Source organism: Ascaphus truei, chromosome 4, assembly GCF_040206685.1.
Source record: "Ascaphus truei isolate aAscTru1 chromosome 4, aAscTru1.hap1, whole genome shotgun sequence".
Lineage (NCBI taxonomy): Eukaryota > Metazoa > Chordata > Amphibia > Anura > Ascaphidae > Ascaphus > Ascaphus truei.
This window is the reverse complement of record NC_134486.1, coordinates 339,500,922-339,528,472: the sequence shown is the minus strand read 5'-3', so window position 1 is coordinate 339,528,472 and position 27,551 is coordinate 339,500,922. Positions and strand designations below refer to the sequence as shown.

The following is a 27,551-nucleotide window of genomic DNA, read 5'->3' as shown; positions in this document are numbered from 1 at the left end:
TTTTTAATCTTTTCCATGCTAACAAAAAATCCATCACTGCAAAGTACAGTATGATTCACTAGGAAAAAAAAATTATGTTGCTTGCCAAATGTTATAGTACAATGGATATAGTGCATTTTCCTTTCATCTTTTATTTGGTTCAGAGAATGTTTGATGGAGTTTAAACCAGCCTTTATTATCTCTCATACAGCATATGTTTGTTAGACATTGTATCCACAATATTTTAGGGGCTAGAAACCAATATCAACTAAATTGTCTTTACAGTTTAGCAACTATTTAGTGGCTTATTATATATCTGAAATTCCAATTTAAAATTAATCGGGAATTTGAGTAGGAAATGGCCAGATCAGCCACTTCTGCAGATAAAGAATAATTCCCTAAAATGGTACATAACTGAAGAAATGTAAATAGAACAAAAACTAGAGTTCATCCTGAATTAAATACAGAGTTACCTAGCAACTTTACTAATGTAATAGTTTTTGGACACAAAAAAGAAAATATGAAAAATTGGAAATTATGTGATTAGAATTAAGTTTGTGGTTTTCTTCCTATTTTTTGGAAACAGCAGAAAATAGTAATACTATATATCTTTCTTTAAATACAAACATATTTTATTATATTCCATCTAAACAAATAAAGTTTAATCCATACTCCAGCAATTGAAAACTAAAATAGAATTTCCAATACATAACCTACATACTGTAACGCTTGCGCTCACCACTAACAAAGCGGGACCCTGATACTGAGGTGGGAAAGTATGAAACTGCACACCCACAGCAGCGGTAGCACGCCTGGAGGGTGGATAGTCAAGATCGCCGGGTCTGGGCTGGAGAGAGTGGGTTAGTCTTGATACTTGCAGAGGTCGTAGGTAGGTGTCAGGAGAGTAGTCATTGTCCAGAGTACCGTGGTCTGGGGTTGGAGCCAGTAGGAAGGTTGTTGGTCCGATAGCCATGGTCAGGGACGGAGAATAGCGGGTGGTCTGAGACAAACCAGGGTCGGTAATCCAGAGAGAGGTCCTAAAGTCAAGCCGGGTCGGTACACAGAAGAGATAAGCAGCGGAGGGTTAAAGCACAACAGGAACAAGGCAAGGCAGGCACGTGGGAACACAAGGCTACCATGAACTATGAAGAACAAGGGGAAAAGGGGAAGAGGGGGGAGAGCTCCCGCATCAGCTGCAGTACAATAGAGTAATGAGAAAATAATCAGAGGTCATCTCTGGTGCAAAAAGGGAAAGGGGATAGTAAGACAAACACACAAAAGATTCTCTCGTGAATGCACTCAGACAGACCTGGTAGAAGTGATGTAGTCTATTATAATCAATTTATTCAATGATAAAACAATAGTTGTACAGATGGGTGTGGTAAAGAAGTCCAGGGCCACCCCCTAATTACATACCAAAAGAACTTCCACATTTGAATAAATGGGGAAGAAAACTGTGAGAAACATAACACAAAATCACACGGTATAATGGCTACAGTCTGTATAGGTATGTAGCGGTCATGTAAAATGCCTACAGTCATCTCTCCTGCTGGCAGTAAGGCCTGGTAAGTGTGGGCATGCCAGCAGTAATCATGGAGGTTTTCCCCTCACACCCTGGTGATGTGTCCTGTGTAGGTATGGGAGTGGTCACAGACTCTGACTCCCTGATTGGTGATGTCAGAGTTGTGTCAGCCCCCAGAGTACATAAGGCACAGCACTGTGTCTAAGTTTTAGTTGAGAGTGGAGTTAGTGGTATTGCAGAGTTCTGAGTAGAGGAGGAGTCCAGTTCAGAGAGTAGTTAAACAGTTATGTTATAGTAGCTGACTTAGAAGTCTGTGTCCAGGGACCTGGCACAGAGTAGTGAATCCCTGATCAAGGTGACATACCTTTCAAAGGGAAGCACGGGCACGATGACTGGCTAAAGACACCCCATTGTGGAGGACAGCTATGCCCACCATGACAATAAAGATGGAGCTGATCAGAGAAACCCCTGTGTGTGAGAGTCAAGTGATTACTGTGATTACACAGGGAGTTGCACCACCGAGGAGTTCCTCACCAGGACCATCCCCAAGTGACCGAAGGGACCCTGATGAGGTGGAGGCGCTGCACTGGAACTAGGTAGGACTCAGCACACTACCTCAGCTGCCTGTCTCGACGGGTCCTCCCCACACACCATCATGCGGGAGACTCAGGAGTCCTGTTGCCAACAGGTGCACCACCCGACACTACCACACTGTAATGGGGACCGGTTAGACCACAGGGGCCAATGTGAGATTGGGTGGGTCAGGCCGGGCCAGAAATACCATTTGGAGGCGAGCTGCTGAGATCAGATCTGTCATCAGGACAGGCTCTAGCTAGGCACACTGGGAAACAGGGATAGAGTCTGCTGCCACTCTGTGCTGCGTAGGGACGGACCTAGGGGTGGTCAGGGGCTGACGGGATATTGTCAGTTCGCAGGGACAACCTAGGGGCCTGAAAGGAGTGAGGGGTTTGGAGCCGGGCTATAGCTGACCGAGTCACCTTGAGGCAGTGCTAGTTGGTATGATGCCAGAAGGGATAGCCTGTTAACTTGGTCAGGAATCCTGGAGAGGGTCTGCGCTAGGCTGACCAAGAGAGGTAGACGCCCCAAGTACTGCATGGCAGAGCCAGAGTACCTAGCCCATTCCAGACACTCACCGTAGGGAGCACAGACTGGGAGGAAGGAGTCACAGCAGACACTGAGAGAGTGAGCCTAGCCTGAGGTAGTGCAACACTGGGTCACACCTAGATAAGGTACACATGTGGTGGTGCATCTGAAGCTAATCTTTATTGTGCCGGTGTGGTGGCTGCCCCGCAGAGCGGAGCCCCATGTACGATAATTGGTACGAGAGTGAGACAACCCAAAGAATGGAGGATCCGCGTGGTGCGGAGAACCCAAAATGGCGACCAGAGGCTGATGGGGAGGGCACCCGTGGCGTGCACCCCACTGAAGAGCAAACAGTCGCCGAGTTATCATTAACCAGTCTGCTCTGGAGCGGAGCGAAGGCCGTGGCTGCCCCGTTTTTATCCTGTCTGGGACACCGAGGGGCCACCCTTGAAGAGTGTGAGGAAATTGTAATAATTGGGGGAGAACCCCGCGAGGAGAGCAAACAAAATGACTTTTTGGGCTTAAAAGCCAACCAAAATGGCGGTTCCCGCTTGCTAGGGAAACCGCATGGGCCAGTCACAGAAAATGTGGCTGATACAGGACTTGCAAAGAGCTGGCCGGGAATGGCGCGAACAGCAGAGCCCCGCCCTGATGGGGGGCATGGCGCGAAAGCTATGGCTGCGCCTGCATGGACAGTGACTCACTCAGCCCCCGTGCTGAGTCAACCGCTTAGTCTATGGGACCCTCCCCTGATTTCTACCAGGGGGAGTGACTTTCAACTATGGCCTGTGGGAATGCACCCACTGGGCCCAGGGACTGATATCCAGACGGCGCCACTACAAAAAGTAGTTCCGGCCGTGGAAGAGCCGTGCAAAAAGGATGGTTATCTTGCACAGAGGGCGGCTGTAAGGAAGAGGCGGGAACTGGCCGCGGGAAAAGACCCCTACCCTTGTGGGGAAATTGGAGCGAAAACGCTAACCGCGCCCACCAGGACTGAGAAGGGTGCGGCCGTAATTAAGGGGCATGATATTCCCCTGTGGGACCCGCCCATAATTGCAACCCCTGGGGGCGGGTTCCAGCTGTCAGAGAAGGGAGGAGCCGAAGCAGGGAGTGGCGGATCCAGCAACTTCCACCAGTCAGTTGCGAGGGACCACTGAGAAGAAGAGACCTGTACGGGTAGTGGCTCCTGTGCAAAGAATGGCCTGCTCCTCCACTGTGGGCACGATGGTCTCCACCCAGCCCTACTCAGTACCCGGCGGGTTGCTAGTAGTGAGGGTGGCCAACACCCAGACGGTGGTCGGGCTCTGCCTACAATGTGGGCTGCCCGGAGGCACGGTCAACACGGCGGCACGTTGCCCTCATTGCGGGACTTTATACCTGTGGCCTATGCCCACATTTATTCCAATCCAGCCTGCTGACCCCCCGGTGGACATGGCAAGGCGCTCCGCCGAGTCCCCGGGCGCGCTATGGATCAACCGCGCGAGTCCAGGAGACAAGGGACTGGAGCCGGTCAAGTCGGCTGGGTCAGTGGCAATCGAGGTGGTTGAATCACCCCCCGCAATCGGGGAAAAGAGACTTTCACTCCGTTCGGAGACCCCTAAGTCAGGGAAAGGGGATTACTCGGAAGAGGACCTCCGTGAGCTGGCGGTGTTAAAAGCGGAGCCAAAAAGGCAGACCGGAAGGACGACACCCCGTGGGGTGAGTGGTGGCCTTGAGAACAGGGCGTCCCCCACAGATCGGCGAGCCGACAGACGGAGTCCCACCATCCCAGGACCTGATCTAGGAGACGGGAGAGAGACGCCTACGCCCCTGCGGATGGGTAAGCCAAGCAGCCCTATCACTTACTTGGTTGCAGCAGGCGGCGAAGCGCTGGAAGGGCCGCGCCAGGCCCCGAGCGCACGTGGAGTGACGGCATCACTTCCGGTGGCGACGGCGGAGCAACCGGATGTCGTCGTAGAAGAAGAGATCCCGCATGGGGGTCCCACGCAAGATGGCGACGCTTCCGGTTCCGGGGAAGACATCGCTTCCGGTGGTGACGGCGGAACCCATGGAGAAGATGCAGCGACGCTTCGGTGATTGGGGGAAGGTCCCCAATCACCTCAACGGCTCAGAAGCTGGACGGGCGATCTGAGGACTGAGGAGGGTGAAGTATCATCCTTTGAAATATCTACGGACAGCCAGGAACGGGTCGCAGCCCCATGGCAATCGCTACCCCATCCGTATGCCCAACCCCATGCCCTAGCTAAAGCCCCTACCCCTGTCACACGGTCCCCGGGTTCCCCGCCTAGCCTGGAATCAGTGGACATTCCCTCAGAAGAGGAGGGGAGACGGACTGGGGAAAGACAGCGCAGTGGCGCTACGGAAGGTATCTCCAGGGGAGGGGGAGAATTGAGAGTGGCTGCGGTAGGCCGGTGGTTGCCCCCTGCAGTTCCGGCGCCGGTGAAAAAGGCCCCGGGATCTTCTAGGTGGTCAGTACCGCGATCTGAGCGGTCATCAGGAGTATTTTCCATGGATGATAGGGAGTCAGGGAGGTCAAACAGATTCCGGGAGAACCGTTGGTGGGCCCCACTATTTGAAGGGTACTCGGCCTGGATGGACCGTACTCGGTTCCTCATCCGGAGAGAGGATGTAGTGGACTATTGGTGGGCGGTGGGAGAGTTCACCCCAGAACAGAGGGACAGGGAACTGCAGGAGCGCTGGCTTCAAATAGAGCATAGGGAGATAGAACCTATGGGTCCCAGCATCTTGTCAGACCCCGTGGATCCTGACGAACCCCTATCATGGGTGCTACCGGGGAGGGCAGGTAAGGCTGACCTGACTAGGATCAGTAGGGCCGAACGGGCCATAATGGCTCGTTACAAGTCATCCCACGGGTTGGAGTACCCGTATGTCCCCGAGCCACTAATGGACGAAATAGAGGAGAACAGGGATAGGTGGCTCCGGGAAAATATTGAGATGCACTTAGTCAGTAAGGGGAGTGATGTGGTGGGGAAGAAGGCCGAGGAACGGATAGAGCATTTGATCCGCATATGGGCCATTGGAAGAAATATCCACAAACACAAGGTAACATATAGGCCCGAGAGGGGATTACCACGGCATTACTCAGTTACAGTTCTAGATATGGGGGGTAGGGAAGTAAAGAAGCCGGACCCCTATCACTATTTTTAGGAGGTACTATGCATTACGCGGGTTCGTGGCTGCTGGTCGGGGCGGGCTTGGCAGATGTACTGTATTCATTTAACTGCATTATGAGAAAATTTGTGTGATGTTAATTATGTTTTGTGTTACAGTGCTTCCTGGAAAGGGGTATACAAATTTAGGTCCCAGTGAGGACGATGGGATTCACCAGGGGGAGAATGTAGCGGTCATGTAAAATGCCTACAGTCATCTCTCCTGCTGGCAGTAAGGCCTGGTAAGTGTGGGCATGCCAGCAGTAATCATGGAGGTTTTCCCCTCACACCCTGGTGATGTGTCCTGTGTAGGTATGGGAGTGGTCACAGACTCTGACTCCCTGATTGGTGATGTCAGAGTTGTGTCAGCCCCCAGAGTACATAAGGCACAGCACTGTGTCTAAGTTTTAGTTGAGAGTGGAGTTAGTGGTATTGCAGAGTTCTGAGTAGAGGAGGAGTCCAGTTCAGAGAGTAGTTAAACAGTTATGTTATAGTAGCTGACTTAGAAGTCTGTGTCCAGGGACCTGGCACAGAGTAGTGAATCCCTGATCAAGGTGACATACCTTTCAAAGGGAAGCACGGGCACGATGACTGGCTAAAGACACCCCATTGTGGAGGGCAGCTATGCCCACCGTGACAATAAAGATGGAGCTGATCAGAGAAACCCCTGTGTGTGAGAGTCAAGTGATTACACAGGGAGTTGCACCACCGAGGAGTTCCTCACCAGGACCATCCCCAAGTGACCGAAGGGACCCTGATGAGGTGGAGGCGCTGCACTGGAACTAGGTAGGACTCAGCACACTACCTCAGCTGCCTGTCTGGACGGGTCCTCCCCACACACCATCATGCGGGAGACTCAGGAGTCCTGTTGCCAACAGGTGCACCACCCGACACTACCACACTGTAATGGGGACCGGTTAGACCACAGGGGCCAATGTGAGATTGGGTGGGTCAGGCCGGGCCAGAAATACCGTTACAGGTAAATTCCTGCAGAAAAAAGTACTAGGATAGAGAGATGTGCCTAAAGGAGGCACCAAAGATCCCTTCTAGGAGGCGCACAGCAAACCTTTATAATATAATTTGGTCAGGGGTGAATTGATATATACATAAAGTAAAAAAGGTTTATTAAATAACTTCGTTAAAATCGTGTTGTGTAGTGTGATGTGTATGACACAGATAAAAATAGACTGGTTAAGTCTATAGTACTACTCTGTTATCCTAGTCACTACCAGTAGTGAACAATGCTAAAGTGATGGTTTCACACAGGTTGCACTCATATGAGAGCTTATCAGGATGTAAAGTGTTGCTGCTTACAGCTGATTCCTAAGTCCAAACTTAATAGTGTACATCCGTTGTTATCGGTGCTAAACTAGACTTTGTAGACCTGAATAGGCAGGGGATAACTGCTGGCAGCGGATAGCCCGTAAGTAAGGCTCTCAATGGGCTAAAAACTGTACTAGTGTCATTAACGTGGACCCTGTTGGGTTCTGAAGGCAAAACACACAGCCAAAGAGGGTAAGTGAAATTAGCTGTTCTAGTGTTTAACCTCTTCGCACATATATAGTTACTGCCAGATATTGTTTAAATGAATCAGATACCCAGCTGCATATAGTTAAGTGCTGGATCTTAGGCAGGGAATGTGTACAGTATATGTTCTTCCTAAGAGGCTCCACTAGAGACGGATCAGGTATTTATTATGCAGTATGGGGTATTCCCCTCTGTGTATCATCACCTATCTGTAGTGTGCAATTACACTCCAGTGCTGGCAGAGTTCACGATGTCACACTGTACAGGACAAGCTTGCTACAAATAATGTTACTTTGTCACAAAAGGGGCAGAGTTTGAACAGGTAAGGTATAGATCTCTGCTGAGAAAGTTTCTAGGTCTGAACCCAGTATAGTTTCGTTGGAGTAGATCAAATGTCCAGCTGCATATGGTTAAATGCTAGTTCTTAGGCAGAGGAGGTGTGTCTGTTTCCTCAGTACACAGTAAGTATTTCTTCTGAAAAACGGGTCAGGTTTTCACTGCAGGTATATACCCAGAGACAGGGTAAATTGTTCCTGCAGATAAATATATGCTGTGGGGTGGTTCCCTCTATATGTTAGCATATACTGGCAGAGTACAGTTAGACCGTAATGCAGGACAAAATCGCAGTGTCACACTGCACAGGGCAGGATTGCTGCAGATGTGGTAAGTCTCTCCAGAGCTCCTCTGTTCACCGGGTGATATAGGCACAGCAAAAAACAAGTTACAAACACCTCTTTAAGTGGGTGTATCAGTTATAGTAACCATGAACATTGTTTAGCATACATGTAGCAAGTGTTAATACCATGAGTTAGTTAATAGATCGTTACTTTGTCACAAGTGGGGCAGAGTTTGAACCGGTAAGGTATAGATCTCTGCTGAGAAAGTTTCTAGCCCTGAACCCGGTGTAATCTAGGGGTTTCTGAGCGAGGTTCCTCTCTACAGTACTAGAAAAAAGTACTAGCATGAAGTGAGGCAGTACTATTATCTAAAAAAACGGCAGTCTATAATATTGTAAGGCTGCCGATACTAAATCTGGAGGAAGAAAATACCAAATAACAGAAAATAGAATACCAACAAGCTGGCAAAAGTAAACTGCCAGACTAATCTGGTGTGATAGTGTAGGTAAATAATCAGCGTGTAGTCACAATACAAAACACAATAAAATCAATCTGTATGATCAGCTTAATACAATGAGAGGTAAAAATAGTAGAAGTATAAGATCCTAAATAGGGCTAGCACAAAATGTGCATCCGTATAGTGTGTATTTACCATGAACTATGCTCAGCCAAAGAATGAAAGGAAAGACTGAGCATATATATGAGAGAGCTAGATGAATAGGACTGAGGGGAGGAGCAGAAGCGCGGCCTCCGCGGAAGCGGAAGGGGGAGGAGGGGGGGGGAGGGAAGGGGGAGGAGGGGGGGGAGGGAAGGGGGAGGAGGGGGGGAAGGGAAGGGGGAGGAGGGGGGAGGGAAGGGGGAGGAGGGGGGGGAGGGAAGGGGGAGGAGGGGGGGAGGGAAGGGGGAGGAGGGGGGGAGGGAAGGGGGAGGAGGGGGAGGGAGGGTGAATCGCCACCATTTTTTTTTTTTTTAAATTAAACTTTTTTTTATTTATTATTATTTATTTATTTAATTAAGTGGCGCCCGGCCGGAGTCATAGCGGGCCACACAGAGAGGCCAGGCGGGCCGCATGCAGCCAGCAGCCAGCAGCCCGCATATGTTGTGCAGCCCTGCTGTACATACTACATATTAGTAGCACATTCACTGAATCACCATACTTATTTGACGAGCAAGAGTTTCCATCATTTTGCCAAAGTGTTGCTTGGCAACATAATATGCAACATTAGAACATATCCTAAAGAGCAAAATAGGGTTTTCCCCAATGTATTTGGCACAATTCACAAGTATAAACGGACAGTTTTATCTCATACTTTCCATATACTTTTTACATGTACTGGTGCTCAGATGCAACCTGCTCAGATGCAAACTCAGTCATTAAACCTTAATTTACAAACAATTGATCAAAATAAAAATGACAAAAATAAAATTGACAATGATTGTTGAGGTGTGTAAAAACAATACTGCGGGAATTGAAAGGAAAAGCTATAGGTGAATATGAAAGCATAAAGTGTACAATTAGGAAAAGCAGCACATTTAATGATGATGAAATATTTTTGAGTAGAAAAATAAATAGTTTTATTTGCCAAGCACAAAGTGATGTGCCTCCCATGATAAATAAAGTGAATAGTTTCTAAAACCAATTACCTTGACCATTACTTTTTAAGCCGTTTCAACCGGTGTAAGCATAAAGTACAAGTATATAGCTTTCAAACTCTTAAGGACTTTTGCTTTACTGTATACTGTATGTAATGTTACACATGAAAATAACATTTCAATGTTTTCCAAATGTATGTATGTACACACTTGTCAGTCAAAATGTCTTCTGTGTAAAAAAAGTTAAAAACAACAACAAGCAACCATAACTATGTGACAGTGGACCCTATTAATTAAGCCATATGACTCCATGCAGCTTATTTCTTAAAATGTAATAATACAGTTTTAGAATGGTACATTTTAATATTGCTTGAAAAAACATCTCACTTGACAAGATTGTTTTAGTTGCGATTTTGCTTTGACATATCAAATCTGTGTGATATGCCAGTTTGTATGAAAAATGCAAATCTTGCAACCATTGCAAGTATCACAAAGTTAGCTTATACCATTTTAATTGAGAGACCTTCTGTTATCCCATATCATGAATATTTCAATTTTGTCCAACAGCTCTTTACAATCCAGATCTGAATTGTTCAGTACAGCTAACACCTTGCGTTTCTGGGAGGTTATGTGCAGGAGACCAATTGTCCCTCAGTTGATTGTGGGAGGAGAGAGGTTGTTTTTTGGGGTATGTAACTCATTTATCCATCCCAATGCTATTGACATACCTATGTTTGTGAGTTTGATATGCGAGTTTTATACTTTTTTATTACTTGAATAAATAGTTTTACACTTTGGGCTTTTTCTCTTCTGAGTGTTCATAGAGGACCAACCCCACACTGAGGACAATGTCACATCATTCACTTCTAGAAAGGTTTAAATCTACTTTCACTCTTGCCCTGAGATCATTCGCGCCCTATTCTACCTTGGATATTCTCTCACAGACCTCGGGAAAGTCTTAACATTTGAAACTGCATCCAATCGAAGGGTTGTATATTATTAGTTATTATTCTGAGACACAATTGAGAACTCTAAGGTTGTGAAGACTTTTTACCTTTTGCCTCTTACACATTTTCAAGGGGGAGTGTCTCTAAGGCCTGCAAAGGTGATGACTAGATATTTCTGGTGAATCTTGTATATCTGTGGCCGGTGAAAAACAACATCCCCTACTGTACCACCAAACACAAAGATAATACTCAAAGAGAATTCTGACTTCAAAGTTTATGAAAATGTAGGCTATTATTTTTGCAAACGTTTATAAAAAAAAATGATCCCTGAATTAATTTGCCCTCCAGCAGCAGTACATCAAAGAAGGAAACAAGTGATACTGGTCTACTAAGAACTTTAAAATAGAACAATCTCATGCAGTCTTTTTGCATGTCAACATGATAACAATTATACAGCTTCTGTAAAATGTGTACCAGTGTAATGTTATTTATTTAACTTTGAATGGTAGCTAGTAGACTGTTCAGTTAATGAGTGAAGTGTAAGCTACAGTATATTATAGTTAGAATGTAGAATCTGATTATTTTCTATTCTTTATTGTTGCTACTTTAATGTGGCCGGAACCTCACTAGCTAGGCACATGCATTTTCTTACCGCTAATATACTATTATTTACATTTTATATAACTAGTGTTGTGCATTGCATTTTTACTACAATAAAATGTTAACTCAAAAAGGAATTTTAAATAATAATCATAAAATATACATTGCTCAGGTTGCTGGATTTATGTGAAAGTGAAGTAAATTACTGGGGACAGTGTTTGTGCTTTCATTGTGGTGTGGTGGCTTCATTAGGTGACATTTTGTTCTATTTATTGTAATTATAGGGCATTATTTACATAAATCTTTGGTTTCCCCTTCACCGGTAACAACAGATAAGTATTGTTTTTGTAAATCACTCAATTGGCCCAACAATAAACATACATTTTTGGTTTAATCAAGATCGGCATGCAGCTAATTGAAGCCTGTAAGATAACATCAGAGAGGTTGGTTTTACCATTTTTTTTTATCTTGAAATAGAATTCATTCTTTAATCTTCAAAATCTTGTGTTGTACAAATTACAGTACAAAATAGACAAGTCAGAGTTTATGATTTTTTTTTTTTTACACAACCTTGGTGCGTAATGAGTTATATACAGACCCCTGTTGTCACAATGTAAAGGACATATGTCTGTTGGATTTAGAAGAATATGTACCTTGAAAAAGAATATAGTTATTATGATGGCATTGTTGAGGTAGGTAACTGTGGAAAAGGTCACATCAGTGACCTTTACTACTTTACTTTTGTAGACGTCACAATTTTTCCATGCAATTACCAGGAACCAACACTACTTACTGTCACTGTAATATAAATTTAGAGCTACGATGTTGGATATTTCAAATGTTTCAGTACACAAAAACATTATCAATATGGCTGCACAACATTTCATTTTGTGAATCAAACACCAACTCAATTAAGAGCATATTAATCTGATTGAAATCAACTTTTGGGAGCAGGGGATTGATTACACTGAAATACTAAATACTGTACTGTACAGATGCAGAGTTATCTAAGCCTGATCATGGCCTGATTGCAGCGTCCCCACACCCAAAAGCCCAATACACTGGCTGCCTTGAAGGGACTAACACAGCGGAGGACCCTGCATCTGAATGGGACTCCCGCTGAGTAGAAACAAATGTGACATGACATACGTTCCCTCTGCACGTCACTTGGAGCGGGTGATCATTGCCCAGCACAGGGGAATTTCTGATGAAGTGATTGATACAACAAAACGTATAGGTTTGGCGGCTTATTTTGAAGATTAGCCAGTAGCCCAACTTCTGTCTAGAAGTCCTGGTCCCTCTGGTTGTCTGAAAAACACTGCGGAGGTAGATCCCACAGCTGGTGACGTTACAGCAGTGCCTGCACAAACTGCACTGACTGAGAACACCGCAGCACACAGACATAAGTATCCAGATACTGCAGGATCTGACAAGACCTTCTTAGTGGGTGTCACACTTCCCCTTAAACGTGTGAAGGCTTTTATGGACACCATATGAGTGCAAAATCATGTGTGTTTTTTATATATTTTTTTTTATTAAAACTGTACCTTTCTATTGGCATTTTGTGTGTTTTCTCTTTAAAAAAAAAAAAAAAAAAAATATATATATATATATATATATATATATATATATATATATATACACACACACACACACACACACACATATAATACTTAAATAATACTTAGAATACTTAAAAACATTAACATTTTAGTGTGCATAACTAAACATTATAGTACTCACAGGCTTACCATCTGGACCAGGTTGTCCAGGGGAACCAGAAAGCCCAGGCAGTCCAGAATCTCCCTAGGGAGAAACAAATATATTTTCTTATCTTTCAGCTAGACTCAAACAGACTCAAAAATTATACACAATCACGGATGCTATGTTTGCAGCTCAAATCATGTAAATAATTAAACAGGTGATGAAAAGTTAGTAATAATAAGTAATACTTGTACCTTACATGCAATATGTTACAAGAGAAGTGTGATAAAACATATGCTGACCCATAACTCATTAAACAATTTTGGCAACACCAAAATCAATATTATTTTTAATATCACTGAATATCTATTTTCCCTTTTTGTTAATATAGACTAGTAAGTTTTAATTATTTGCTATAAACAGTAATTCCTGTGATTGGTGTGCTAGTTATTGCTAGTATAACATATTGTATAACATATTGTAGCATTGTTGTTGGCATATGAACAAATCTTTTCTATTTTGCAACTTTTCCATTGAGCGATGCTTGGGAAACAACTACAGTGTTTAGCCTTTCCAACTATTAATTACCCATTAGAACAGACATTTCCAAAAGGTTTTCCTTCTGTTATGGTTGTGAAGCAACCCAGTCACTGTAACGGCAAAAGTCTGCAATGATATCCTGGTACTTTATTTTGTTTCCAATAAGGATTATACCTATTCATGTATTTCCCTCTCATTAATATTAGCCCGCAAGAAAAAAAAATATCCTTCTTAGAAAGGACAAAAAAAACCTTCATATGGAATAGTAAAACTGGCTTGCACTAAATTGTTCTTATTCTGTTATAATCAATTACACAACTTAAATGATAATTTATAACTATTCTACATTAAACTAACTGCTCTAAAAATACAAATAAATCCTCAAACACTACAAATTCAGCAAGTTAAATACACACTAAGAAAAAATAAACTTCAAGAAAGATTCTGTAGTGAATTCAGTGAAACATAAATCCACAAGAATATATTATTTTGCTGTATATATTCAATATAAGTAAAATTGTATAAATAGCACAATGCATGCATTTTATTGGTTTTACCATAAGACAGTATTTCAGGGCATTAATTACGTTTTCAAATAGTCTACACATTATGTCAGACCAGTTTACTCTCCTGATGAAGCTGTGTAAACAGTGAAATGCGTAGAGACTAGGATCCGACTGACAGAGAGACTGATTGTGCACCGCTGTATTCCAAAAGACCGCTGGATGAAATCTGAGCCTACCGGAAGTGAAGCGAGTGATGTGGGACACCGGAAGTATACCCAGAAGAATGGAACCGGCAGCGAGGATGCAACAGGTAGTGCTGAACCGATGGCACCGATCCAACAGCAGAGACCCAGAAGCAGGCTTCCAGCAGGGCCACCAGTCCTTTTTTATCTTATGTGTATGTTAACAATGTACAGAATGTGAGTACATTGTATATATATTTTCCATTTTATGCTTGATCTGCACCATGATCTCCTCCATTTGTTTACCCTGAGATATACAACCACTAAGAAGACATTAACACAAGAAGAATACACACTGCCACAGTTCTGGGATATGCTTTATTGAAACTTAAACATTGTAAGTAGAATACCTTAAGAGCCAAGACCATTTAAAGTCAAGACCTTTTAGAGACACACTTATATACATTTGTACACTATTATATTTCTTTTGGGGTGATTTAGACTTGTGATCCCTCCTGACTTTCTGAAGAATTCAGCTCCCACCAGCTTTTACAAAATTAGAATTGTACATACAGTACTTTATATTTAATTATTTGTTTTCAGGTATTTAATTTCCCTATTAAAACATTATGTCTGGAAACGAGTGGGAAGGAGCAAGTGTCTCTAGTTGATTTGCCATTGGCAGCTGCCAGGCTGCTATTTCGTGCCTTGTTATTCAGGCACCTACTTGATTTCATACAGGCTGCAAAACAAAAGCAAAACTAGAGCAAAGGAAACTGCACCACATTTATAAAAAAAAGAAGTACCATAAGAAGCAATTACATATTTATTTTCCTACAGCACATTTAGTACAGTTTTTTTTATTGCTCCAGTTTTTGCAGCCAGGAGACTGAGACATCATCATCATTTTTTTTTTTTTCAGAAAAACACACATCTATTTAAGGAGGCATCACAATATTTTACGGTTTAACAAATTTAAATTATATACAGTTGTTTTGTTAGACAGAAAAAGCTAGAAGAAAGAGGTAAGTCTTACACTGAGCCCGAAACAGTGGTAAAATAGATATATACCTGAGCTCTGGTGGTAGCAAGTTACCAACCTCTGAAGCTACACATGAGAAGGCTTGCCCACCCAGCGTAGGGTGCAGTACCCTTGCCATGGAGAGGGGGACCCTCTGAGGACCTGAGATCATAGCCAGTTTCCCTCTGTGGCTTCAATAGAGACTGTCAATAGGAAGGTTCTTGACCTTGCAGGGTTTAAAAGGCCATTATGGCCAACTTGAACTGAACCCGGATGATCACTTGAAGCCAGTGTAGATCACATAAGATGGGAGTGATATTTTCAAAGCGAGAAACACGTCTCAGCATCCGAGCAGCAGCATTCTCCACAAGCTGGAGCCTCCGTATAAGGCACACCAGTAGTCTTGCATATAAGCTATTTCCGTAGTCCAATCACGTAGACACAAAGGTATGGACCAGTGACTCAAGGTTCATAGATGACATCAGTGGACGTAAGCTCTGAAGCAGCCTCAGATAAAAAAAAAACAGACTTAAAAACTCAGTCCACTTGGGCTCGCATGTTGAGACTCTGGTCAAAGAGGATGCTGAGGTTCTGAACCTGGGATATGGGCAGCAGCTGAGCAACATTGATTAGGGGCAGCTCGCAAACACCCTGTCCCATACTCAGGTGTCTTGCCGAACCCATAATCATTAGTTCAATCTTCTCCTGATTGAGCTTCAGCGGATTCGGATGTCATCAGCATACTGGTGGCACTTCAGACCATGCATATTGGGAACAACAAATAGACAGGATGGCGCTCTCCTATAAATACAGCCAATACAACAGCCCCACCAAGTGGGGGAACTTCGACAAAATAAATAAAATGTAAATATAAAAAAAACAGCATAAAAACCAAAATAATTATAAGAAACTTAGTCAACTACTCAACCTTCAAAAGAAACAGCTAGGTTCCTCAAAGATACAGATACACAAGGATGAAGGAGTAGTAGACATCAGTATGTGGTAAAATAGAAAACATACAACACCAACATAAAACAGTATCGTTTTCTTGAAGTGTTGAAGGTGAAATTAATATATAAACAGATATGCTCACCTGGTAGTGAGTATATCAGAGCACATAAATTGTGTGGCAAATGAAGTAGCCGGTCACGATGTAGATCTTACAGTGAAAAACAGAGAAGGGACCAATTGCGCAGCATACAATCCTTTTAATGAAAAAAAAAAAACCGCAAAAACAGACTCCACTGAGTGAAAACTTACAATTGTGCTGTCATTCAGGACATGTGTTTGAACACAGAAGGAAGAGACCGACCAAACCAGGAGAAGTATCGTGGGAACTATACAGAAACCTGTCTGTTGTTTCCGGGCAACCGCATACGGAGGCAGCTCAAGAGAGAAAGCCTGCTACCACCTACACTCTGGTCTAGTGTCAGAGAGGAGAGAGTCCTCTAAAAAAACTGCTATATGTCCTGAATGACAGCACAATTGTAACTTTTCATTCAGGGGGGTCTGTTTTTGTGTTTTGTTCAGCAAAAGAATTGTATGCTGCGCAATTAGTCCCTTCTCTGTTTTTCACTGTAAAATCTACATCGTGACCTGCTACCTAATTTGCCAAGAAATGTATAGGCTATGATATACTCACTACCAGGTGTTCATATCTGTTTACATATTAATTTCACCGTCAACACTTCAAGAAAACTATACTGTTTTATGTTGGTGTCGTATGTTTTTTATTTTTTCACATACAGGGAAAACAAATACAGACCGGCGCCTTGGAGAATAAAGTCCAACAAATATCCAGATACACTGGAAAGAGCTATGCTCCTTGTGGGACAGTCCTGTTCATCTGGATCAACCTTGTAACTTCGTGGAAGGCATCCGAGATATATGGAATAAAGCACAAAGATATGACATACTGTAATGTATACTACTGTAAATATAGGACAAACTAACAAAAAACACTAATGAACAACACTGACTAACAAAAGACAGAAAACAAACAACACTTCCCCGAGGAAGTGATTTTTCACGAAACATGTATGGTCAGAGGTCACGGCTACCAGAGGAAGTGTTTGTACAGCAGCTGAAGCCCTTGTGTATCCCGCATCCAGGAGCAGCACCTCCCCCCAGCGTGTACCTTCACAGAACACACAAACAGTATTGCCACAGGAGCTGCAGACACCTGTGCTGTTGGAGGAGAATAGCAGCTGCCTTGCTAAAGATTTGGACACACATGTGAGCTTTAACTTGCCCTGTTGTAAGTAGGATTCTGGTTTTAACCACCAGATCGCCTTCAATAGAGAACCGTCTTCTTTTTAAGGATATATTGTGTGTCCATTTTATATTTTAATAAATTAGTTTCAATTGTGTTTACAGCCTTGTGTTTATATGTTAAATGTTGTTTGTTTTCTGTCTTTTGTTAGTCAGTGTTGTTCATTAGTGTTATATGTTAGTTTGTCCTATATTTACAGCAGTATACACTATGTAATGTCTTTGTGCTTTATTCCATATATCTCAGATGCCTTCCACGAAGTTACAAGGTTGATCCGGATGAACAGGACTGTCCCACAAGGAGCATAGCTCTTGCCAGTGTATCTGGATATTTGTTGGACTTTATTCTCCAAGGCGCCGGTCTGTATTTGTTTTCCCTGCATGTTTCCTGACTTTGTTCTTTCAACGTTATCAGGCTGCCTACCTCACACATACATGTGAGCTTCTTTGTACTCTTGTTTTAGATTAATTTTATTTTTATCACATTGAGTATACACATATATTTTATGCATTAAATTTAAGCGCTTTTTCCAGCACTTTTTCTTTTATTCTATTTTTCCACATACTGATGTCTATTGCTCCCTCATCATTCTGCATCCGTTACATACACATTGAACAGGAGCGGTGACAGAACCGACTCATGAGGGACTCCAAAGTGGAGAGTCCGACCATTGACATGAAACCTCATAGCAACCTGCTGAGCCCAGCCCTACAATAACAAAGCAACCCCATTGTAATGTGGTCACTTCGATATCAGATAGGCCCGTCAGGCAGTGCCGCAGCACCATGATCAATTGTGTCAAATCCTGCTGAGAGGTCCAACATGACAAGGGCAAAAATACAGCCCGTGTCCATGGCCATCAATAAGTCATCAGCCAAACAGACCAAGGCCGACTCGATTACATGACCGGCTCTACAGCTAAACTGCGTGGGGTCAAATAAGTTGGCCCTTTACAGACAATCTTCCAGTTGGGTGAAAACAACCCTTCCCAGCACCTTCCCCAACATGGGAAGGTTGGAGATTGGAAGATAGTTGGCGATATCAACATCTAGACCCACGTTCTTCAACAGGGGATGGACAAGTGCCTTTTTCTACGCCACCAGCACCTCCCCTAAAGTGAGGGATCTTTTGATGATCTCCACCAACTATGGAACCACTGCATCAATGGTCTCTTTCAGGAGCCATGCTGGACAGGGATCCAGGTCACAAGTTGTCCCATTTATCCCAGCCGTGATTGAGAGGAAATCTGGGATTGAGATGATGCTGAATTCTTCCAAGACAAGCTTTGTCTGTGGGGTGAGGAAGACCACAGGGTCCATCAGGGGATAAAAAGCAGCACAGATGCGTGCAATTTTATCATCAAAGAATCAATTAGATTCACCACATCGCTCCTCAGTTGGACAAACCATGATGGAGGCACAGTCTGGATAAACCAGATACATACAATACATGAAAAGTTCTGCTGGACGATTCCTCATGGGGTCAATCCTCAGGTTAACTTAGGCGTTCTTCGCCCTGAAGAACACACACTTATAACCTCATTGACACACCTTAAAAGCTGTCTGGTCAGTATCCTGGCGGGTTCTCAACCGTTTGGAAGAAGCTTGTGGGGAGCGCAGAATTTCACCATGTAAAGGGAATGAAATAAATAATAGTGTAATATGTCTTAGACACCTGTGACAATGTATATGGGGATCGAGATTAAGAACTCACATTTTCCCAGTCAAATAACAGCATTGGAAAACAATATGAAGACTCTGTAGTTTGCAGGGGGGTCTTGCTTAGGATACTCTCCCTGGTATCAGTGGAACGAACCCTCGATGAAAACAGAAACAACTCTAGTGCAACATTGTATGTTCACTACTGATGTATTCAATAAAAACAGTGGTAATTCACACTTACATTAGCACCATGTGCATAGACACGTAACAATCAAAGCGCAACAGCAGTATACACCATCTACCCCACTCCCGGGATCGCGTCGCGTCACTTCCGGTTTCGCGATCGATCTTGAAATGGATCCACAAGGGTTCTGGGGCATGGGGGGCACACTCTGGGTTGCTGCTAGTTCACTCTACTCGTTTCACTGGCGTGCCAGCTTCATCAGGAGTCCGATCTGTGGCATAATGCTTCAGTGTACCTATATATACCCATACTTGGTTTCTATTGGATGATTACCTAATTTGCCACATCTTATTGGTTGAACTAGTTGCTAGTGATTGGCTGGTAGGCGGGACTATGCCTATATGTTAATGTTATAATTAATACATATAAAAACACACAATTTTATTAATACAATCATTTTAAAATACTTACACATAGAAATATAACATAAAACTAACTATTACATAAAATACTGACTGAATAAAAGCTAACTGCTACAACTAAAGTCATGTCTCTATACTCAGGGCTATTCTTATTGTGCTGTGGCTGTTTATAGCACTCAGCAAGTGAGTACATGGGAACAAGATAAAGGGAAGAAAGAGCAAATGAAATCACAAGTTAGTATAACATATCAATCAACCACCAGCTCCATTTCCTTTGGAGACCCTGCCACAGGTCACTGAGCGTGCGAGAATACCATGGTGCGCTTGTGTATCTGTGAGCAGGCATTCTCCGAAGAGGGGCCACTTCATCCTTGGCTGCATAGAGAGCCAACTTGTACTTCTTGATGCAGACAGATATGTTGTCATCCAGCACAAATGAGGACAGGCAGGGCCTAAGGGCAACCCTAAACCTAATGGGCTCAAGCAGCATCATAAGCCATACCCAAACTGCCTCAGTCCCATCACTCCGTTTAAGGGGTGGTGGGGCACCTCCAATCGGAGCCTCGATCACCCTATGATTTGTTCATAGGGGGGGAGGAAAACTTCACCTCCTGATACTCCCTGAAGATCAAGTCGAGTGTATGAGCGTGCTCATGTATCGGTCTATGCACAAATTGCCTAAATTCTATGAATTTCATAATATCCAAGAGATCTCTAGCCTCAGCATTGTCCAGGTTATCAACCCATATGTTGTGGTCCCCAAGCACCACAGAGCGAGGGAACTCCAGACATAGCCTGCAATGGTAGTTGTCATATGTATCACTGTTTTTCTTTAAGATCAAAAACTTCAAATATGAAACTACTATTATGTTACAGTATGTTAAGGGATTTAAGGGTGAATCATTGATTGCAAAGTGGCCCTTGTTGGTGACATCCAGAGTGGAGGATGATTTCATTCAGCCCAGTGTATGCTGTGACGGCCGTGGAGCAGATGCTGTTGCTGTGAATACTACCTGTCTGTCCATATGACCCAGGGTGGTCTGAATGCTCGCAAACAAAGGCACTTATGTAAGTGGAATACTTTGTGTTTTTAATATTAAAAACAGTATTATACTATTTTGCTTTTTCCTTTTTTGATATGGATTTCCCTTCCTTTTCTATGGATCTGGAGTACCTATCTGGAAATATAAGTTGGTAACTTCTAATAACCACAACGCCTTACTATCACGTTGTACACGTGAGTGCAAATTTTATAGAGCCTTCAGCATTGAATTCATTAGTTGGGGTTTACAATATTGCACTATTTTGTGTCTCTACTTTCTTTCCATGTCCTGATGTGATTTGCGCACCTGTTTCTTCTCCGGTTAAGGGATTTAGGCCACAAACTTAAGGCAAGGATTTCTTATATACCTCCCAAAAGCCTCCCACTACACAGTAACTGGAGAGCTACTCTGGACCTTATATAAACTCTCAAATGGCCTCCCCAAAACAGTATTTGGAGAGCTACTGTACCCTGAATCTCTTATATACTTGTAACCAAGTCCCTCTCTGGTTCCCCAGTTCTCCTGTTAACCCCCTCTTTTACCTCCGCTGCTGGGGGGATTGTTGTGGGTGTCGATGGGTTAGCCGGCGGCTCCCTCTGCAGGGCGTCATCATGTTGGTGGTGTGCGCGCATCGTGAAGGTTTGCACATGCGCAGGAAGAGTCACGATGGCCATGACAGTGTGCGCATGTGCAGTCCACTATGCACACACAGTGGCTGATAGAGATAGGCTCCATGGGGACTACAAGCCCCCTAATGCTTAGAGGCAGATAGTCAGATGACCACACAAAGCCAATAGGGCTGCGAAGATCTCCTGCTGTGAGAGAGATACTTTTCGTGCTCTGGGAATCACAGGGCAGTCGGAGCTGGGACACAGATAGGGTAGGTTGTAGGTGCACAGCGTCTGTGGCCAGAGACCCCCTAATAGGCCCCAACTCCCATATTAAGATTGTGGCTGCTACAGGGACAGGCCTTTAGGCAAGGACACTGCCCCACCAGCTGCTTGAGATAAGGACACAGCTGCAACGCTGCATAACCCGTGAAGATTGTGGCCTGGGACCAGGTCACCCGGCAAGGTATATAGAGACTATCTGTAAGTGGGACCCTCCAGCTGGATACCACCCACACGGAGGAGGATCCATCACAGAGGCAGACACCTCTGGATCAGCGGATCCTGCAGAACTACCAGTCGGCGCTCTCGGGTACAGGAGCACCCAGAAGGTACCTACAACATTAAGTGCACCAACCAAGTACACACACCATAGTGGCAGCGCTGACCACATATAGGGGTAGGGGTTAGACTCTTGTGGACATCAGGGTGGTTGGGTGCCCGAGGGCCCCGTCAGGTACTGTTGACATGGTGTAGGTTACACGGTGGTGGGATATGGCCATGTGAGGCTTGAGGGGTAGCTGTAACCTTTAGCATTATTACTATTGTTATCGTTATATAAATACATGCTCTTAAGTAAAGGTTATTATTATGGTATAATGTGTGTGTGAATCAGTACTGTGATTTCTGTGAGGGGCTCCTCCCACTACATTGGGATCCCTCCCAGTTGGAGGCGCTGCACCAAGATTGTGTTGTTATATCACTTCGGGCTCCCCGTGGCGGAGGCTTGGAACCTCCGTGAGCGAACAGGTAATGCCAGCACCAGTAGACTCTTTACACTAGGGGGAAAGAGGACTAGATACTTTATATACCACAAAAGGACCTCCCCATATACAGCATGTGGACAACTATCCTAGATCTTGTATATAGTGCCAAGAGCTCCCCGTATACATCAAATTGAGAGCAACCCTGAGAACTATGTTTGAAGTTCAGGGTAGCTTGCCATATGCTGTACAGCAGGAAGCCCATGGGGATATATATTTTTTATTTAATCATTAGAAACACACTCCCCTATCCAGCTACCTGGACAAGCTCCTCACCCCTACCACTTGCAGCACTTATCACCTGAGATCAGACTCCAAAAGACTGTTCATGGTCCCAAGGCTCAACAAAGTATCCGGACGTTCCTCCTTCTCCTACCGTGCACCCCAAAACTGGAACAACCTACCAGAGACCCTCACATCCACCACCAGTTTAAGTTCTTTCAAATCTAAGGCTGTCTCACATTTTAACCTGGTCTGTAACTGTTTCATACGCTCATAATATATATTTTCTTTAACTGTGCACGCAATGTCTTGTATATAATGTATACCCTGCTCATTTATGTAACTGTATTTGTAACCATGTATTATTTGTTTTACTCTGTGCCCAGGACATACTTGAAAACGAGAGGTAACTCTCAATGTATTACTTCCTGGTAAAATATTTTATAAATAAATATTTTATAAATAAATACAGGGAACAAAGCCTTGCAACAAAACAAGAATAATAATCCTATGGGTTTCAAAAACTTGTATACTGTAAATCATTGCTAAAGGTATAATACTACCTTTAAACATTTTTATTTGGTTCTACAAGCTGCTAAATGTGACAGGTAAAGCTCCAATGAATTTCCTGATACAATGATAGTGCAGAATAAATGACTGCAGTACTTCAGTAGTAGGTGATAGCTTTTTATTTGAATGAACAATTGATACTGTATTATAGTAGAAGCTTTTGAAAGTTATCTCTCTTCCTCAGATCAAGCAATAATGAATTACAAAAGATTCCATGAGTTTGACACCAATTTAAAATAAAAAAAGGTATCACCTAATACTGAAGTAGTCATTTATTCTGCACTGTCACAAATGAACTAACACAGCTATTTCTATTTCCTTCAGGACACCTGAATGGGACGTAAGGTGTCTCCTATTGCTTAGCACAAGTCAGCAGCCTTGGGTACTAGTGTGCTTCTTTGCATGAACACATCACACACCATGACACATTGATGCTTTCTTAAGAATGTTCTTTTTGTTCCCTTTCCATTTGCATGATTGTCCTGTGTGCATCTGAATTAGATCTACCATCAAAACCAATAAATAACAGCCCAGGTAATTATAGTAAGGAGAAACCACACTCACTTTGGGGCCATTAGGTCCTTTTTCCCCAGGAGGACAGACACATGGAGCAGATGTGGACCAAACATCACTTGGACCATTTAAACACTGTAGAAAGCAAGAAAATATATATTTTTTTTTCAATTATTTTCAGCTCTTTCTGGTTGCATATTTGCAATCTATTGTTTTGGGCACTTCATTAACACATCAGTAGAGAATGCCTGAGAAATGTCTTGATACTTATGTGACCTACAGTATTGAGTAACTTAGGTACAGAAATTTATTTTTACATGTTAGTTTTACTTAGTACAAATTTGAATGTGCAGCATTGATACTATGATGAAAAAAATATGCATATTGTCAGTCAACTCATTTATTTTGCAAACACAGATGTTCCCAGTTTTATTGGCAAACAGTAGTAGTACTGTAGTTGCAGTCGGCTGCATCTAGAGCATACCAATTAGGTTACTAGTATCTGTCTTCATGAAGCGGTGGCAAAGATGACAGCTTGGTTACGGTATACAGTATATCGTTACGGTATAAAAATGTTTGGATCTTGGTCTTTATGTTGTCAAGACTCTAAATCATATAGGGAACATTTACTGTAGCACATACAGTATTTTAGACAGGTAGATTGCCAGGTTTTTCATTGCAAATACATGGGGGCCTATTCTATTAGTCTCGATAGCTCACTTATCGAGGCTGTTGAGAAGTCATTTACTAAACTACAGCTATTCTGAAAGCCTCGATAAGTGCACGGCGAAAACATTTCATCACCATTTTTGGATCTCGCCCTAAACACATTGCGAGGTGTGCAGCGAAAAGCCCCCTATCGCAGGTTTTGGTAAATCGTACAATTCTAGTAGCCTAGAGTAGGTTATCGGGGCTTTAAAATGGCGATTTTATCCAAAATTCACCTCGCCAAAAAAAGTTAGCATGAAGCTGGTGAGAAGGCTGCGAGAGAAGGACTTGATGATTGATGCCGGGTGTCTCCGGAGCTGATAACCATTTATATCAGCACTGGAAACCCCCGGCATCAATCCGATGCAATAAAAATGCATTTACAGGAAACTTCATTACCTTAGCGGCTAACCGCTGATGGTGTTAACTACTAGTAAAATGTTTATTGTGGGAAGGGGGGTGGGTGAAGGTGGTATTTGACGCTTGGTGGGTGTTTAGGCCTTGCATGTGGAGTTAATCCTTTCATTATCTTTGTGGTTAATACCACAAAGGTAATGAAGGTGTTAACACCTTCCGCTACCAACCCAGTAGGCCTAAACACCCAGCAAGGGACAAATGCCAACTTCACCAATCATTGCTACCCGCAATTAACATTCAAAAAACACAACAACCCTACTACCCACCTTCTCTACCCGAAACAAACGTTGTTCCCCAACACTTACAGAACAGTAATGGGCAACATTACTATTATTCAGATATGTATAATAGCTCATTTGCGCAATCTAAATCAAACATTAGCCAGCCAGCAAACATAAAGTAAATAAAACTTGCACTTACCCCTGCCATGATGAAGGGGGTCCTCATCACCATACTGAAGGTCCATGTTCTCCGTTGGCAGGAAGAGTACAATAACAATTACAATCTAATGGCCCCTAACCCATTAATCACCTTAGTAGTTAATAACCACTATAGTAATTAAGGGGTTAACCCCCCTCCCCCACTACCCACCCAGGAGGCCAAACCACCCACCCCGGGACCACTATATCCACCATTTATCCACTGATTGGCATATCATACCCATATAATATGGGCATAATAAGCCACTTTAGCAGTCAATGACCAACCTATAAAAAAAATTATCAAGCACAAAAATACACAATTAAAGAAATAAACAAGCACCTAAACACCGCAAGAATAAAAGAACTAAAAAGCCTCAACTACACATCAATAAAATTAATCTAACACCAAAAAAAGCAAAAGAATAAAAATTATGCTATCCCAAAATACTAGAACATCATTAAATAAACACCTAACCAACAGAACAATTAAAGAAATAAAACCGCTAACCAATCCAAAAATGTTAAAAACAAGCTATCCAAAAAGATAACCATTAAGTCAAAACAATAAATAGAAATAGAAAAAATAACAATCAAATCAAAACAAGAATTTACCAAAAAATGCATTACCTGTCACTGTATTTATCTGTACCCTAAAGGGGCAAATATTAGTATATTAGTAGTCAATGGGCAATGAAAAACATAAAAAAAACAAAATACAATTAAAAAAACCTGAAAAAGGACAATTACATACATTCAATATTTGTCTTACTTTTAGAAGTCTTCACCCTCCGAATCCCAATGTATCAGGAAGCTTTCGACCTGCGACGTCATCCTCCGCAATCCGTCTCCATTCTCCGCGAAAATCAGCATCAGTAAAAAAAAAAATCTTATTTCTTCCTTCTTTTTTCATCTTCTTCCATCTTCTTCTGTAATTCTTTTCTTCTTTTCTTCCATCTTCTTTAGTTCTAATCCATTCCCCATGGTAAATCCAGCAACGGAAGTTGCCTTCTTGTCTCCGTGAGCTAAAATGAGATGGAACAGGCCTTATATAGGGCCTGTAACGTTACATTTTAGGGTCAGATGGTACAGCTTCAATCTGATTGGATGCTGTATCATGTGACCGGATTTTAAAAAAAACATTTTTTAAGGATGTGACATTATTTCCAAGGGAGATATGTCACATCATTAAAACCACATGGCTGATATCACATGGTATTACAGTCAATGGGATTGAAGAAAATGGATGATGTCACATCCTTAAAAGCAATTGGAACATATCACATGGTACAGGGAACAAATGGGATTGTCTTCAATCCCATTGGCTGTAATACTATGTGATATAAGCCATGTGGTTTTAAGGATGTGACGTACCTCCCTTGGAGATAAAGTCACATCCTTAAAAAAATAAACAAAAGTCGGTCACATGATACAACGTCCAATCGGATTGGAACTATACCACCTGACCTTAAAATGTGACGTCACAGTCCCTATACAGAATAAGGCCTTTTCCATCCGAAGAAGACGACGAGGCAACTTCCATTGCTGAATTTACCATGGGGAATGGATTACAACTAAAGAAGATGGAAGAAAAGAAGAGAAGATGAAAGTAGATGAAAGGAAGAATTTTTTTTACCTGATGCTGATTTTCTCGGAGGATCGAGGCGGTTTGTGGGGAATGACGTCTCGGGTCGAGAGCTTCCTGATACACCGGGATTTGGAGGGTGAAGACGTCTAAAGGTAAGATAAATATTGAATGTATTAATTGTCCTTTTCCAGGTTTTTTGATTGTATTTTGTTATTTTTATGTTTTTAATTACAAATTGACTGCCAATATATTAAACTGTGCCCCTTTAGGGTACAGATAGACAGTGACAGGCAATGCATTTTTTGGTAAATTCATGTTTTGATTTATATTTTTTCTATTTATATTTATTGTTTTGACTAAATGGTTATCTTTTTAGACGGCTTGTTTTTATTACCTTTTTGGATTCATTAGCAGTTTTATTTCTTTAATTGTTTTGTTGGTTAGGTGTTTATTTAATTGTATTCTAGTATTTTGGGATAACATAATTTTTTTTCTTTTGCTTTTTTGGTGTTAGATTAATTTTATTGATGTGTAGTTTAGGCTTTTTAGTTATTTTATTCCTGTAGTGTTTAGGTGCTTGTTTATTTCTTTAATTGTTGTGTATTTTTGTGCTTGATGATGTTTTTATAGGTTGCTTATTTACTGCTGTAGTGGCTTATCATGTCTATATTATATGGGTATAATGTACCACTGTGCCAATCAGTGGATAAAGGGTGGGTATAGTGGCCCCGGTGTGGGAGGTTAGGCCTCCCAGATGGGTAGTTGGGGTGGTGGGTTAACCCCTTAATTACTATAGCGGTTAATAACCGCTAAGGTGATTAAAGGGTTCGGGGCCATTAGATTGTATTTTTTATTGTACTCTTGCTGCC

The 27,551-nt window shown here is 42.7% G+C and overlaps 1 protein-coding gene across 1 annotated transcript in view; it reads right to left on the bottom strand.

Annotated features, from left to right (window-relative positions):
* Window positions 1–27,551, bottom strand: part of COL21A1 (collagen type XXI alpha 1 chain) — a 313,124-nt gene that overhangs the window by 143,100 nt on the left and 142,473 nt on the right. The window contains exons 8-9 of the mRNA XM_075598156.1: window positions 23,602–23,685; window positions 12,803–12,865 (exon numbers count right to left, since the gene is read on the bottom strand). Of these exons, the coding sequence (XP_075454271.1) occupies window positions 12,803–12,865; window positions 23,602–23,685 (147 nt within the window). The remainder of the gene's footprint in view (window positions 1–12,802; window positions 12,866–23,601; window positions 23,686–27,551) is intronic.